The sequence below is a fragment of the Phoxinus phoxinus genome, assembly GCF_949152265.1.
Source record: "Phoxinus phoxinus genome assembly, chromosome: 3".
NCBI lineage: Eukaryota > Metazoa > Chordata > Actinopteri > Cypriniformes > Leuciscidae > Phoxinus > Phoxinus phoxinus.
The window spans coordinates 7,644,449-7,660,392 of record NC_136878.1 but is presented as its reverse complement, the minus strand read 5'-3'; the positions used below and the strand labels follow the sequence as shown (position 1 = coordinate 7,660,392).

General features: G+C 35.6%; 1 protein-coding gene across 3 annotated transcripts in view; it reads left to right on the top strand.

Annotated features, from left to right (window-relative positions):
* The window catches only part of nf2a (NF2, moesin-ezrin-radixin like (MERLIN) tumor suppressor a), a 39,838-nt gene extending 24,629 nt beyond the window's left edge, over positions 1-15,209 (top strand). For 2 of the 3 annotated variants that reach the window (XM_079606241.1, XM_079606242.1), the window contains exons 7-17: positions 349-424; positions 732-866; positions 966-1,040; positions 1,825-1,938; positions 3,654-3,776; positions 5,037-5,153; positions 5,250-5,350; positions 6,470-6,575; positions 8,050-8,177; positions 8,828-8,987; positions 14,382-15,202. In XM_079606241.1, coding sequence (XP_079462367.1) covers positions 349-424; positions 732-866; positions 966-1,040; positions 1,825-1,938; positions 3,654-3,776; positions 5,037-5,153; positions 5,250-5,350; positions 6,470-6,575; positions 8,050-8,177; positions 8,828-8,987; positions 14,382-14,432 — 1,186 coding nt within the window. In that variant the 3' untranslated portion in view covers positions 14,433-15,202. Of the gene's footprint in view, positions 1-348; positions 425-731; positions 867-965; positions 1,041-1,824; positions 1,939-3,653; positions 3,777-5,036; positions 5,154-5,249; positions 5,351-6,469; positions 6,576-8,049; positions 8,178-8,827; positions 8,988-14,381 lie in introns of all 3 variants that reach the window. The other variant, XM_079606240.1, reaches the window with a different exon arrangement.
* Positions 15,210-15,944: the final 735 nt, after the last annotated feature.

The following is a 15,944-nucleotide window of genomic DNA, read 5'->3' as shown; positions in this document are numbered from 1 at the left end:
AGTGCGGTTTGATGAGGCATGTTCCCTGCAGACTCGCAAGAACATGAAGGTGGTACTAAACATCTAGTTATTTTTAGTACTAAAGAATCCGATTTTTAGCATGATATTTATTTAGTATAATATTTAATTGGTGGGTTTATGGTGAGTATGTGTGTGTTTGTGTTTATTGGCATTATCAGTTACTGTAAGACATACTGCGTGACCTCTAGTTTCTGCACTACAAGTTAGTTGAGTCTCATTAAAGCCCTGCGGTGGAATATTTTATTTTGTGTCTAATTTATTCTCTCTCCCTTTCTCTTTTTCTTTCTCTCTCCCTCCCACGTTTTTGTATGTTATTGTGTGCTGCAGAGATGAAGCCGAGATGGAGTATTTAAAAATAGCTCAGGATCTGGAGATGTATGGGGTCAATTACTTTTCCATTAGGGTAAGAAATGCTTTCGCTGCTGTACGACAGTAACAATCTGAGCTTATTTCCGACGGCTAAAGCATTTACAGCCAAACACTTTTATTATTGTATACCTTTGCTTGTTATAAACAAACCTTTTATTATTGTTGACCTAATCACCTTTAACTTGCATCATCTCCCACTTCCTTTGGTGTCTACCCTGCTTGAAACTTACAGTAGAATAATTATTTCTGCCTTTTTGTTTGAAATATTACTTTGAAAAGCTGTGGCGGTGAGATCATGATTGTAAAATAAATGTATGTCTTTTTAATATCTTCTCTTTAAGAATAAAAAGGGTACTAGCTTACTGCTGGGTGTTGACGCTTTGGGCCTCCACATTTATGACCCGGATAACAGACTGACGCCCAAAATTTCTTTTCCCTGGAATGAGATCAGAAACATCTCCTACAGCGACAAAGAGGTACTTATTTTAGGAGCAATTCATGCTTTATCCAACCTGCTCTACGCTAAGAGTGGTTTAATGCTGTTGGTGCACTCATTTCTGTAACTGTCTCTTCAGTTTGCCATTAAGCCCTTGGATAAGAGGGCAGATGTCTTCAAATTCAACTCCTCAAAACTCAAAGTCAATAAACTGGTGAGTATTTCATGATGTGAATGCAGAGATAAGTTGTTTGCTCTTCACAAATCCACTATGGTGTGGCAAGGTGGTTAAAGATCTAATCTCGAAGGCAAAATATTGAATGTTTAATGCATTTATGTCATTAATCCTATGTAAGTAGTTCAAGACAATGACCATATAAAAATCAAGCGTAGTGTCAGTTCTGGCAGGTCACGTTAGTCAAGCTCACGCATCAGCTGATCCACATCTACCTATAGGAATACGACGCCTATAACTGTATGTATAAGCTCCTTCAGTATTATCAGCAGCTATCGCATTTCTCAGGAGCGAATTACCCTCCTCCATCCCCAGCTCCTCCTCTCGCCCAGTCAGGATTTGGCATTCTGATTCTCCTCGAATTATGTTGTACTTTAAAATCTTGAATTAATTATATCTGCATACATTCATGTTGGTTCTGTTCTGTTTACCCCAAGGGGTATTGCTGCTCTCCCTGCTCTGATCCATGCTAGGCTGCATGAATGCGCAGGGTGTTCTCGCCCAGAACGGAACCATACCGCCAATCCAAACTGTTTGCTAATTGTCAATCGTATTTGACAGAAACCTCATTAAATGGTCTTTACAACTTATAACTGATATGGCTTGAAGACTTGGAATATATGTGATGGCATTTGTGAGACATGGACTGAAATTATATTTGTTAAAGAAAGTCATACAGGTTTGGAATGACATTAGGGTGAAAGATAACAGAATTTACTTTTTTTTAAAGGGTATACTAAGCTTTTAATTTTTGTGTTTAAAGATTCTTCAGCTGTGCATCGGAAATCATGATCTCTTCATAAGGAGACGCAGAGTTGATTCGTTGGAAGTCCAGCAGATGAAGATGCAGGCTAGAGAAGAGAAAGCACGCAAACAGGTCGGGGAAAAGATGATTAACAGCAACACGTAGAGAATCTTGTTTGTTTTTATGCTAAACAAATAAATGAAAGCAAGCTGTTTTCTGGGCTCTGATTTTTAATAAGTTTGAGTCTTAAGGGATAAAAAGAGAAAAGCAAAATAAGAAAGTTGAAAGGAAAGAAAATTAAAAAAACAAATGGATAATATAAAAAAATATATATAAAGTATAAAAGAGTAATAAAGATAAGTACAAAAAGTTAATGTGTACACTGATTAAATATTTCTTTCTCCAGCAATGTAGCTAGTTGCAGATGAAAAAGAATTTCAGTATATTAGAGAAACCAGCATGCATGTACATTTTTCATAGCCTTGATGGTGGCCTTTTTTACATTACTGCCATTCAAAAATTTGGGGTTGGAAAGAATTTATATTGTTTTTGTAAAGTGTCTTTTGCTCAACAAGGCTGCACTTATTTGATCAAAAGTACAGTACAACAAGTAATATTGTGAAATATTATTACAATTTAAAATTACTCTTTTCTATTTGAATATATTTTAAAATGTAATTTATTTCTGTGTTGCAAAGCTGAATTTTCAGCATCATTACTCCAGTCTTCAGTGTCACATGATCCTTCAGAAATCTTCCTATATGCTGAGTTGCTCAAGAAACATTTCGTATAATCAATTTTGAAAACAGTTATAACGGTTATAAACAAATATTTTTGTGGAAACCGTGATGCATTTTCTTTCAGTATGGCTATGAAGGTCCCGCAAAATTATATTCAAACTCACATTAGATGCTTTTAAGATTAAATAAGGCACATAAACAGTACCTGAGATTATCATGAGCATACTTTGTATGCTGTTGTTCCAGCCTGACGTCACAGAAATAGAAACCACTTCTAAAATAGAATAGTCACAGTTGCAGGTGGTAAAACTGAGGTGTAAACGTTTATACTGTCACTTTTGATCAATTTATTTCATACTTGCTGAATAATAGTAATTTATTAGAAATTTCTTTAAAAATAAGTCTTATATAGTGTCTTAACCAGCCGTGATGATTCTATTTTAGAAACGGTTTCTATTTCTGCAAAATCATGGCTGGAACAACAACAACATACAGAAGAAAATATGACAAAGATAATGTCATGTACTGATAATCTCAGACGTTGCATTTTGGGGCAACGTCTGTTGTTTGAAAATGTGCTATATAAATAAAGTAGCATGCTTGCTTGCTTTATTTTAATGTTAAAAGTGTCTAATGTAAGTTTTAATATGTTGTGTGCTCTTTATATCCATACTGAAAGCAACAATGGGTAATTCACATTTATGAACTTGCAGAGAGCGCCCACCCACACGCTCTTCTGATTGGCTGTGATTTATGATGGATTTTGTCACGTCACATCCGGTGTGGACAGACAAATTGGTTGTCGCCAGAATATTATCGTAACTTCTGGTTAGGGCACGGTGTTACTAACCCCAAAATGTGTATGAGTATAAATATTCCTATAAGTTATTACAATTTTGGAAAACAGTCATCTTGCTTTAGAGAGCTTGGCAAGTGTCAGCCAAATCCCTCCCTCCCTTGCTAGTTAATCTTAAGACTTCATGGTCACCATGTGCATTGCACCTTCAGGCACCTTTAACCAGGTGCTGGATTTGTGATCCACTAGACCCATTTAGCAACGCTGCAATCCTGGTGAAATATGGATGAGCTTTTTGCACCTCTCTGTAGATGGAACGGCAGAGGCTGGAGAGAGAGAAACAATTGCGTGAGGAGGCAGAAAGAGCTCGTGATGAACTGGAGAGGAGACTGATTCAGTTACAGGACGAAGCTCACATGGCCAATGAAGCACTGGTGAGAAACTAAAACATCACCCACACTAAATATATACTTTCTCTAATAATTTCAGTGCTTGCTAGAGCACCTCGGTATCTATATTTGTTCTAAACCCACGTGTGTGAGCCTCATACTGCTTTTTTTTATAGTGAAGTTTTGGTTTAGTGAGTCACTTTTTCACCAAAAAATTTGGTGGTGTTTTTTCTGTCTTGGTAGTGACATATTTTGATTATCAATGATCCACCAATCATAATTAACCTAAGTATCATATTTTGATTATCAATGATTAACCTAAATATCATAAGTACTTGGTACATAAGTAAATAAGTACCAGTACTATAATAATAGTTATTATTGTTAAATAATTAAAAAATTGAAAATTGTTAAATAAAATGTATTTTTATTATTTAAATAATAATGATAATGATTATTTTAAAATGTATTGCAAAATTCATAGCAATCAGTTAAAAGTAATATTCTAAACAGAAGTCTGAACATTTACAGATGTTTTTTTGGCCACTTTAAAGTCTAAGCCCAATGTTCAATTTGCATTCACTTTAGTTTTTTGGGACCATCCGACCTAAATATTAGTACATTTAATTTATTATTGCATATAATAATATTTCTAAGGCTATATTTCTTTATCCTTTCACGCGGCATTTTAAGACTCAATGTTCAGTGCACATTCTCAGGGTATTTTGGTTCTTGCAAACAAAAGAAATGTGTCTTAGTTGCTTTAAAACTGATATCAGTGTGAGTAACACTGATATGTGCATTTCTCTTAATAGTTCACTATCCGTGCTCAGCATAACGCTAATTCAAATTACAGAGAGCTCAGAATAGCATAGGTCTTATTATTTTTAATCCGATAGTTTCTTATCCTTAGCCAGTCCTGAGTTTTCTTTCTCTCGCTCTCTCAAATATTGATGAGGTTTTTTCACTTTCCTTGCCAAAAGTAGATCTGTTTTGAGAGATATATTTAGGGAAGAAAAGACTAACCTAGTGACACATTTTCTGTGAAGCAAATGATGTAAATGTGTTGGACTGAGCTTTATGTAACATTTTTTTGTGAGTTGTTCCACATAAATTGTGTGGAATTGTTTAAACAGCAAAAGGTAAATTTATATAGAATAATTCAGATTGATTTTTTTATAATAATTCTGCATTGGAGTAAAATGCTGAACTTAACCGTCTAATGCCGTTCATCAAGAAGGGAATCAAATGAAGCAAAATTACCTATGTGCATCTGTGCAAAGTGTGCGGTCTCTCTGTTTTCAGTTGTGTTCGGAGGAGACCGCAGATCTGTTGGCGGAGAAGGCACAAATCGCTGAGGAGGAGGCCAAGCTGTTGGCTCAGAAAGCCGCCGAGGCTGAACAGGAGATGCAGCGTATTAAGGTTAGTGAGCATTTACATCAACACATCAGCTGCACATAGAAGATCCGTTTTTGGACCATTGATGACTGATCATGCTCTGAATAATTCTCTATAAAGTTGACAGCTATTCGCTCTGAGGAGGAGAAGAGACTCATGGAACAGAAGATGCTAGAAGCTGAGATGATTGCACTCGAGATGGCAGAAGAGTCCGAAAGGAGGTAATATCACACACATGCATGCTCAGCATAAATATTTGGATATTCTTTCATCAGATGACTGCTTTTCATGATGTTATTTTAAGTAACACATATTTAGTGGTGTACCAATGGTTAAATGATAAAAGACATTTTAATTGTGTTTTAAAAGCTTTTTTTTTTAAATGTCATGTTTTCTAAACTCTTTTGAATAGCCGAGTACCATTTTCCTTATTCTTTTCTGAAAATATAAAATTGTGAACTATTGAAAATTGTTTTAATTAATTGAAATAAAGCTGAAATAAATAACAAATATTAGATGGAAAAACTTAAGACTAAAATTATAAATGTTGAGTGAAAATACAAAATTTACTAAACTGAAATAAATTAAAAATTATACATCATAAACTAAGTAATACAAATAACAATAGCTCAAAACAAAATAAAACATGTTAGATTTTTTTTTTTTATAAAAAAAATAATGAATAAAGCTAGAATATGTTTTTTTGTTTTGTTTTTGTATATATTGACTGTTTACACTTTCATTAAACAAAATATTCTTGGGGCCATGAAAGTTTTGTGAATATGATAAAAAATGGTGGCGCTGGCTGGCAACTTGGGAAAGAGTTAATAAATGCTACAATACTATATATTACTTAAAAAAATATTGCACAGAAAGAGCATATATATATATATATATATATATATATATATATATATATATTTATTTTCAGCTAAAGTCTGTTTATTCTTACACTAAAGTCTATTAAAAATCAGTGTGGATTAGAAGCATTGGCTAAAAGCAAGTTACACCTATAATCTATCATCTGCTGTTATATAGTCACTCAGAATGTGAACATGTGCTATTATAGACCACCTAGATCTTCCTCTCACAGCTGGGTCTATGCTGATGGCCATTCTCAAAGCCATTTACTGGGCCTTTACTTAGTATGTGGCACTCTGTTGGTGTGCATGCTGTGATAGCGGTTTTATTCGGTGCCTGTGAAAGTCTAAATTTTCTGCTGATCTGAGCATCCATTTGACAATTTCCAGCTGAATTTGTGCTTTGGAGATCCCAGTACTGTGTCCACTTCAAAGGGTTCAAACCTTGAGTGAGTAACCCCATGTATTTATTCTCCGCAGGGCGAAGGAGGCCGACCAGCTGAAACAGGACCTGCAGGAGGCTAGAGAATCGGAGCGCAAAGCAAAAAACAAACTACTGGAGATCACCAGCAAATCGCCGTACTTGGTAATCCCCCATTCCTCACCAAAGCGCTCCCCCACTGCGTTCTCCAACGTCTCCACCGATGACGTTACATCAACGCTTGTCATTCTTAATCAGCCTGGTGTCCGAAGCCAGTTCGATTTGATCTCGAAGAGAAAAAGGGTTTAAACTCTGCACCGTTTTTACGCTGGTCTGATTTAGCCTCTTGGCCATTTGTCAATGTCAAGATAATTTGTTTAAATAAAAGTTGCACCAGACAGCCATTCCATTACTTGCAGAAAAACTTTCCCTTCTCATCCAGGGAAACATTCAAGAGTCTTTTAGCCTCGTAATAACCACCCTAATGCAATCAAGAATTACTATTTATATTCATATTAAGCTGTCCAACTTAAAAAATGGTTAGGTAGCCATATAGGGTACCGGGAATAGTGTGGCTCGGCTGTAATGCTTTTCAGAATTGGATTACAAATGGGTTTAAATGTCTGGCTATTTTAAGGGAAACTGAAAGCAAGAGACTGCAGTTAACTTGAATACCTCCATTAAATGCATTGCGAATATCCACCTGGTTCAAATGCACATGATGACTGAGTGCACTTCATATCTGATTCAAATGCACGACAAATGAGGGATTGTCCTAAGCCTTGAATGTAAGTAATGGATATAATTGAGGTCAGATTTTTTTTCTACACAAATGTCCCCAGAGAGGACGTTTTTCTACCTAGAAATTGCATTTCAGGGCTATTACAATGAGTTTCCTAATTATTGGTCTAAGCACTTGGGAACTGAGCTCTTCTGCTCTTTGTGGATACTCTTGAAAATCCCACGGGCGGCTCATTTCCGCACATTTTACATGCACAGTGAGTTAAGGGGTGACTGGAGGTCAGCGTATCATTTGAAACATTAGCTCTTCCTACGGGTGGCTAACGTTAGCTGTGTCTGTTTGACCACTTAAAAATCCAGGAGGCATTTTAGAGCTTTGCTGCTATCTCCGGGTCATGATGTCTTAACTGAGAATTTTGTAGTGTATTTTTCTTTTACCCTGAAGCGTCCTTTGGTCTTTTGACAAAATCCAACTATAGGTAGCTAAGGCAAACCTGAGCTTGACTTTGCTTAGGTACGCCATCCTGCCTGAGGCAAATGAAGGCAGTTTTTTGAAGCTCATACTACAGTAGGTGCTTGATTTCCTAGTCGCCACACTGATCATTTAATTGACCAGTCAAAAAACTGACCCTTATTTCAATATGAAACTGCAGTCTTTCATATGCTGCAGGGCCTATATATATATATATAACAATATTTTTTTCTTGTTGAATGTCCTGTTCCGCTTTGGAAAGCTGTTAAGAAGCATTAGTATTTTGATACTGATATGTTTGGTACAGCACTCCTGCTTGTGTGATATTGTTTAATTATTATGTGTACACTTGTTCTTTTATATAGCAACTCAGCTCATTTGAATGTGTTTTTTTTCTTCTTCCTCTTTCTCTCGTTCACTGCTTAGCCTGTGCCGTTGTCTGCCAATGCTCTTCCTCCTGATGGCACTAACTTCAACTTCAGCATGGAGAACCTGAGTTTTGACTTCAAAGACACTGACATGAAACGTCTGTCCATGGAGATCGAAAAGGAGAAGTGAGTACAGCCCATTTCAGGCAGCAGTCCATCCTGATCACAGTCTTTCTGCTGGTGTCACAGCTGTCCACATCTTTTGAACCAGTTACATCAATTGAACCGGAGTTTGTCCTCTCTGCTGATGCTCAACTGAGTAGTGGATTAGCATTTGATGTGATAAAATTCCCTACTTGTTTGTTTAGACAATTCAACTAGAATGACCAATGACTTTCAGGTTGGCAGTCAATAAGAAGGTGATTTATGAGAATGGGGTGCTGTTATTCTTAAAAAATATTGATTGTCCAATTTATCATGATCTGAAAGATAATCTTCTTAAAAATCTATGCCTGTTCTCAGTGGATAAAATACACTATCATTCAAAAATTTGGGAGCAGTAAATTAATAGTTTTATCCAGCAAGGATGCACAATAAAGACATTTACAATGTTACAAAACAAATTATGTCTAAATAAATGCTGTTATTTTGAGCTTTCTATTCATCAAAGAATCTTGAAAAACGTATCCGGTTTCCTCAAAATGCACATCATCTCAGTATGATATTTCACTTGTGTGGAGGAGTTTTTCATGCTTAAAATTGGGTGTTAATAGGCCTTAAGACATGAAAACCAGGAGATCAGCTTTGTTTCATTATATGCCTGTCCTCTTTGGCAGGGTCGAATATTTGGAGAAGAGCAAACACCTTCAGGAGCAGCTGAATGAACTGAAGACTGAGATTGAGTCATTAAAGCTAAAGGACCGAGAAACCCCTCTAGACATCCTACATAATGAGAATGCTGAGAAAGGCACCAGCAAGCAGAGCAACTTTAAAAAGGTTGGTTAAATGCATCCTTCACAAAGCCATACATAGTGTGATACAAGGCTTGAGACCAGGGGTGTGTAATCCTGCTCCTGGAGGGCCAACCTCCTACCAGCTCCAACACACTTGCCTGGAAGTTTCTAGTGAGTCTAAAGACCTCGATTAGCTGGTTTCAGGTGTTTAATGAGGGCTGGAGTTACATTTACATTTATGCATTTTGGCAGACGCTTTTATACAAAGCGACTTACAGTTTATTTCAAGGTACACATTTACATTAGTTCTTGCTTTCCCTGGGAATCGAACCCATGACTTTGGCGTTGTGAGCGCCATCACTCTACTGTTTGAGCTAAGCCCCTGTTAAACGGCAGGACAGTGGCCCTCCAGGAGCAGGTGTGGACACCTCTGTTTGAGACAGTTAGAAATGCAAATAAATAGTAGATCTAATATAATAGTTGACAATAATAGTTAAGAGATGACAGGAAAGTAATGGGGAACAGTGTAGAGAAATGTTGCAAGCTGAATTCGAACTTTCTTTGCCAACTTAATAACAGCTCCTGGCTCCAAAGTCTCTGAGCTGTATTAAGACTCCATCTTTTTTCATATCTGTTAACTTCATGTATGGTAGAGTAGTGGTTATACATCTGGGGACAGAAGTTAAGAAATTTCTTAAGATAATTTCTAAGAAGTTATTCTAAAGTGCAGTTCAGATTACCGTAATAATCATACTAGGAGCGCACCATTTTTGTCGCAACTGACTTGATTATTGACCGATTACTGTTTACATAATATAGTGTCACTTCAGAGTACTTGTGCACATCACTAGTAATAGTAATACGCATTATACTGAATGTAGCTAGTGTTTTGTTGTAATGCTTAGTATTTGAAACAACCCAATACATTTATTAAAGATCTTTCCTTTGGGGGATTTAAGATAAGTTGGAGGTTATCCTAACTTTTTTACCTAAGAAATAAAAGGTAAAACGTTTATTTTAAGAGGTTAGTTACGATGATTTTAAGAACAATGGGCCTCATTCACCAACCGTTCTTACGAAGAAATGTGTTCTTAAACCCCACTTACTCACTTTTTACGGAGATTCTGACATTCACTGATGTTTTCTTATCTTGGATTTGTTCTTAGCTAAGAACAAAATCTACGCACACTCAAGAGCACTCTTATGCACATTTGAGTGATGCCAGTTTGCTCCAAATAATTGGTTACTGCATTTTATTTAATTCTACAGTCATTTACACTGATAGTATTTTACTGTAATACAAATTTCTGATCATTTGTTGAAAAAAAATCATAGTAAAGAATGGGATCCATCAATCCTAAGAACACATGAGCGAACAATTCTGTTGTTTAAGAACATGTCATGAATCCGACGTAGACTTTTCTTAGGAAGTTTATTAAGTACAAAGTTAAGACAATTCTTAGGAAGATATTGGTGAATGAGGCCCATTCTTATCAGGAATTCAATTTATTCTTAAGTTTTGTTTTTGGAACATTTTTAAGTAGAAATAACTTTTTTTTAAAAATGTTTTTGGGAATATAAAATACTCTTAGCTTTATTCTAAGAGAAAATGAGATGAAATTTGCAATTAATACGAATTTTATTCTTAATAATGTTTTATGAATTTGGTAACTGAAATGCATTAATTTCAAACTCTGGAAGAGAAACTGAACTGGAGAGTTGAATAGTTTGTCAGTTGATTTGGAGAAAAAGATGTCACTTAAAAATGAAATATATTTTCTTAAATTCATCATATAGCAGGAGACACTTTGAAGTATTACCCCTTCTTCAGATTTTAATTCTTTAAAAAAGTTGTAGTCCAACACTCAAATACCTTCAAGTTCAGCTTTTTACAACCTACAGAAGTGCTTGTTGCAGCAAGCAGCTCTATAATGTTTGAATTATTCCATATCCTAATTGTGAAACTTTGGAACTTGTGTTTGAGATGGGAATAATTTTGAAAATGGAAATGCAGGTTCACTAAACTCTTCTGAAAAGCCTGTGTTGTAATACCATTTCCCAGAAGGGCTAGTTCCTATGAAATACGATCCTAATCATACTGTTAGTCATGCCACAAGCACCGATAATCCAAAATTAATTTATTCATCATCTTTCTGAAAGGTTCAGCTACTTCTTATGAAACGGTAGATTAAAAGCTCCATTTTAGCCATAGAATCCTTTCCTGCTGTGTGTAAAATTGTCTCGTTTGCACCACGCTAATTGATTCCTGTGTTGTGATCGGTTGTTTGGACGGATGGATTGCCCTCCGTGTGTTCAGTCATTCTGCCTTGATGTGATTGTCTAATTGAAGCGGAGCTTGAGCAAATCAAGCCGGACACTTTGGGGGAACAGCTTTACAGCTCTCATGCTAACAGCAGCAAGAAAATCCAACTCGTTCTTACACCCTTTGACAGCTGTTGTTTTCTTAGCCGATGTTGAGCCCCTATTGGAAGCCTGTATCGGGACACTGTCCTACTCATTGTAAATCACTGTTGCTCAGGTAGCTTGAGCACTGGACCTTGGAGAAAGTGACAAGGGTCGCTGGCTTTCCAGGTCACGCTGGTGGAATGATTAATGGCCGTGGCGGTGCTTTCTCCATAGCCTGGTGTGTCCTGCTGCTAGATAGCCTGAGGGACAGAGATGTAGTGAGAGTGTCTTAATGTACTGACAGTCTCACCTGGTCTCGGAATGCGTTTATGCGGTAATCCATCAAAATCCCCATTGAAGCGGTGGCATGTAAGTGTCCAAGCATTCCTTTTATCATACTGAATTTTGGATCAGTTGAAAGTTAAGTCAATTAACCTGCATTGATGTTGATCTATTTTTTTTTCTCCTTTTTTTTAGTAAGCCATTGATTTTTACATGTTTACTTGTATGAAGGTTACAAAATTTCACGATCATTCAAACGTTTGGCGGCAGTACTTTAATAAAAAGAAATTATTACTTTTATTTATCAAAGATGCATTCAATTGATCAAAAGTGACAGAAAATACATTTATAATGTTACTAAAGATTTCTATATCAAATAAATGCTGTTCTTTTAAACTTTCCATTCTAGGAATTCTAAAAAAATCTATTAGTTTCCACAAAAATATGAAACGGTTTTTAACTTTGATAATAATAAGAAATTGTTTCTTGTGCATCAAATCAGAATGTTTAAATGATTTCTGATGGATCATGTGACACCGAAGACTGGAGTAATGATGCTGAAAATTCAGCTTTGCCATTTAGAAATAAATTTAATTACTTAAAATAGGCTATATACAAAATGTAAAACCAAATGGCATCTGCAAAAATTATATTAGAACTTTCTCAGAAAACTATCTTCACTTTTCTGATCTGATATGTTAATCCTAAAGTCTTAGATTTAAACTTTTAAGCTGGCCAGTTTCTTTAACAGTGAAAAACAAAAAAAAAAGACACTAAAAATAGTGTCTCCTAAATATAAAATAAGAAATGTAATTCCTCAAAGTCATCACAGTGTTCATTCTGACAGTAATTAAATTGCTGGCGGCAGCAAAGGTTCTGTACTTTCGCTTTCCAGTAGACGTTCCCACTCGACTGCAGTATCCGGTCATTGACGGCGGCGGATAACATGAATTTTTACACTTTTCTGAGGCATTTTTGCAATGACTTCCAATCATCTGGCCTCAAGGTGATCTTTTGTGGATGTTTGAAGTCAGTTCTCCTCAAGTTCACACAATTGTAGTAACCACAGACTTTAGTCTTTATTTTTAAGTGTTTTTCTAGTGACATTTATATCTCAAGGATGTCTGGAGCATGTGTGGAAACCACTGAGCAGATTGGGTTATATCAGGGTGAAAGTACTTGTGCCTTATATCCCTGCAAATAGTTCAATAATGAAGCAGAAATGTACCATCTTCATATAGCATTAATTTCATCATTTTCCCATCTCTGTATCTCTCCTCCGTCTCTTCTTGTTTGTTTACGCCAGTGTTTCATGAGGGATTCTGTCTTGAAGTGTCTTTAAACATCACCGTCAGTGGTCTCACACAGACTAGTGACAGCTGATCAGAGACACACACACACACACACTGCTCTCTCTCTCTCTCTCTCTCTCTCTTTCACTCTCTCTCGCTATGAATTCTGCATGACTCCGAGGTATTGAACGTGTCATACATGTCTAATGTTTCTCATGGCATGAGCAAAAACAATTAACAATTTCGCCTGCCAAAGTTAAAAACAATCATTTTTAGAATTTACAGCATTATATTTAACATGGTATCATGCACAAGCCTTATGTATACACACACATTAGTTATCAGTTAATGCATTAGGTATAGTAAACTATTATTTGTTAATGGTTTAAATTGAATAATAATTGTATTAATAAATATACTGTTTTTGTTTTTAATCCATGTTTTTTACGGAAGTTGGTTTTCACCAAAAAATTAAATGGGTGATTGCATCTTTTTAACTTAACTAAAAGGGGCGGGTCTTTGCAAACGATCAATTGCAAGTTTACATCTCACAATTCGTACTTTATAACTCGCAATTGTGAGTTTATATATCAAATTCTGAGAAAAAAAAGGGCAGATTTGCTAGTTATAAACTCGCAATTGCGAGGATTTTTTTTCTAATTGTTAATCACAATTACCATTTTTAATTGCATGTTTATCTCACAATTCACAATAGCATTTTTTCTTGCAATTCCAAGTTTCTCACAACTCAAAAATTACCTTTATTTGCACATCAAGCTTCCATAGTTTGTTCATAATACATTATTATACACCATGCATATATATTAGTACTGTATATGTAAATTAATATGTTAATATTCTTTTTTTTTTTTTCATGCTCCTCTGCCTGTTGCATTAACTGAGGATATTGAACATTATTATTATAAAGTGTTACTGGCTCATTTTAGCCAATAAAAATGTGACATTTAATCTTCTGCAGTAGTTGTGAGATTTATCAAGCTAATTTTAATATATTGGCAACCCTTACTAAAACACATTTTATGTATATAGATCCATCAGAAAAAATTCGAATGCGCTGATTTAGTGCAGCTGCTTATCTTTTATTATTATTATTAATGTTTAAAACCGTTGTACTGCTTATTATTTGTAAGGAAACTGATGCATTTCTTGTGAGGATTCTTTGATGAATAGTGTTCAAAAGGACAACATTTATTTGAAATTGAAATATGTTGTAACATTGCAAATGTCTTTTGAACAATTTAATCCAGAATAAAAGTAATCATTTAAAAAGAACAATACTTACTGACCCCACATTTTTTAAAGTAATGTGTGCATTTTATTTATATATTTTTTTATTTTTTATTATCTTGTCACTTCTTAAAAAAAATGAAGAGCATCAGTTTGGAACTTGGCACAATTCATTACACCTCTCAATCTTCTTCAATCTGTCTCCACAGCTCACTCTCCAGAGCACCAAATCCAGAGTGGCCTTCTTCCAGGAGCTATAGCCATCCAGGCGGACTGGACTATACGGTCTGAATAATGTCTCGTTGTGTCCTTGTCACGTTCCTGACAGGCTGTGACTCATTCCTATATAATCCTAGCACATTCCGGTGATGAAGAATGTATATGTGGGTAAAGTTTACATGCATTACTCAGAGGACCAGGACCTCAAGTAAACAGAACTACAGAGGGAGAACATGTTTTTAAAGGGACACACACACACTAACATAAACTCATTCACATACAGAGTCAGACTACACATCGTTTCCCAATATCCCTCTGTCTGCAGGAGGTCAAAAACCCATTGTAAAGGCACTGAATAGCAGTGTACACACACTGACTACATATATCTCTGCAGTGCATCTTAAATTCATCTCTCCAGTTGCCCAGCAGACATCTCTTTCGATCAATATGTGTCAGAATAATTGGCTAAAGCAGTGGTATTGCACCCTTGTGCCGTATTAGGTTAGGTGTATATATTTTTGGTCCACTATGGAGCCGTCTGATCATTCATAAAGGCTGAATTAAACCTTATTGTGTTACAGTTTAGAAGAGTTTGCTTTCTCTCAGAGGATAGGTTAGTACAGGATATTTTTAGGGGAGAAAATGCATTTGTGAGAAGACACTGTGGAAAACCATTTTTACATATGAAATATTTTTGATTTTTTTTTAAACATTTACTGAATGGTTTACAATGTTTTTTAAAAAAAGAAAAAAATTAATCTATTTTTGAAAATGTTTTCGTGCAGATAAATAAATGAATAGAACTTATCTTAAATATTCTTTGGCTGTTCTTTTTTTCTTTCTTTTTTTGATGCAACACTTTGCTTTGCACATCCCCCAAGCACTAAGTTTTACACTTTAGTGTGCAACTTGCCCCACACCGATTGTGCCACAGGCATGATTGAAATCATGCGCCTGTTATTTTTCAGGGATCAGATGTACAATTTTCACCAGGCGGGCAGTAAAACGGGCAAAAGAAAAAAACACCCTGCATTTTGTCCATAAGCATGGCTCAGTATAGAGCATACATCAACTGCCCACTTTATCTGCAGTCTTGGTTCCTTCAATATTTTTACCCATTCATATTCCTCATAGGAATTATAAAATTATATATTAAATATTATTATAAATATATTTTTTAAATAAAGCAAAAAAAAGGACAAAAGTGTACTTGTATAATGTTTTTGATGAAATGAATGGCACAGCCCATAAAGCATTGTGAATGACCTCACTGAGTAAAAACAGTGGTTTATTTCAAAGTAACTTGTGAATTATAATTCTCACATCTCACAGTAAAACAAGCAGCGGTGCAAAATATGATGCATCGGTGTTTTGCCAGATGAGAAGTTTATTTATGTATGATCTTAATACTCTTTTAGTTCTTTTTATAAGTGGATCTGCATCCACTGTACTGTATGTCCGACTGATTGCACTTGTATTCCTCCTTTTGATTCTAAACTGAACTCAAACGGCACTGAGAATTGGGTAAGAGACAAACATAAATGACTTTAATT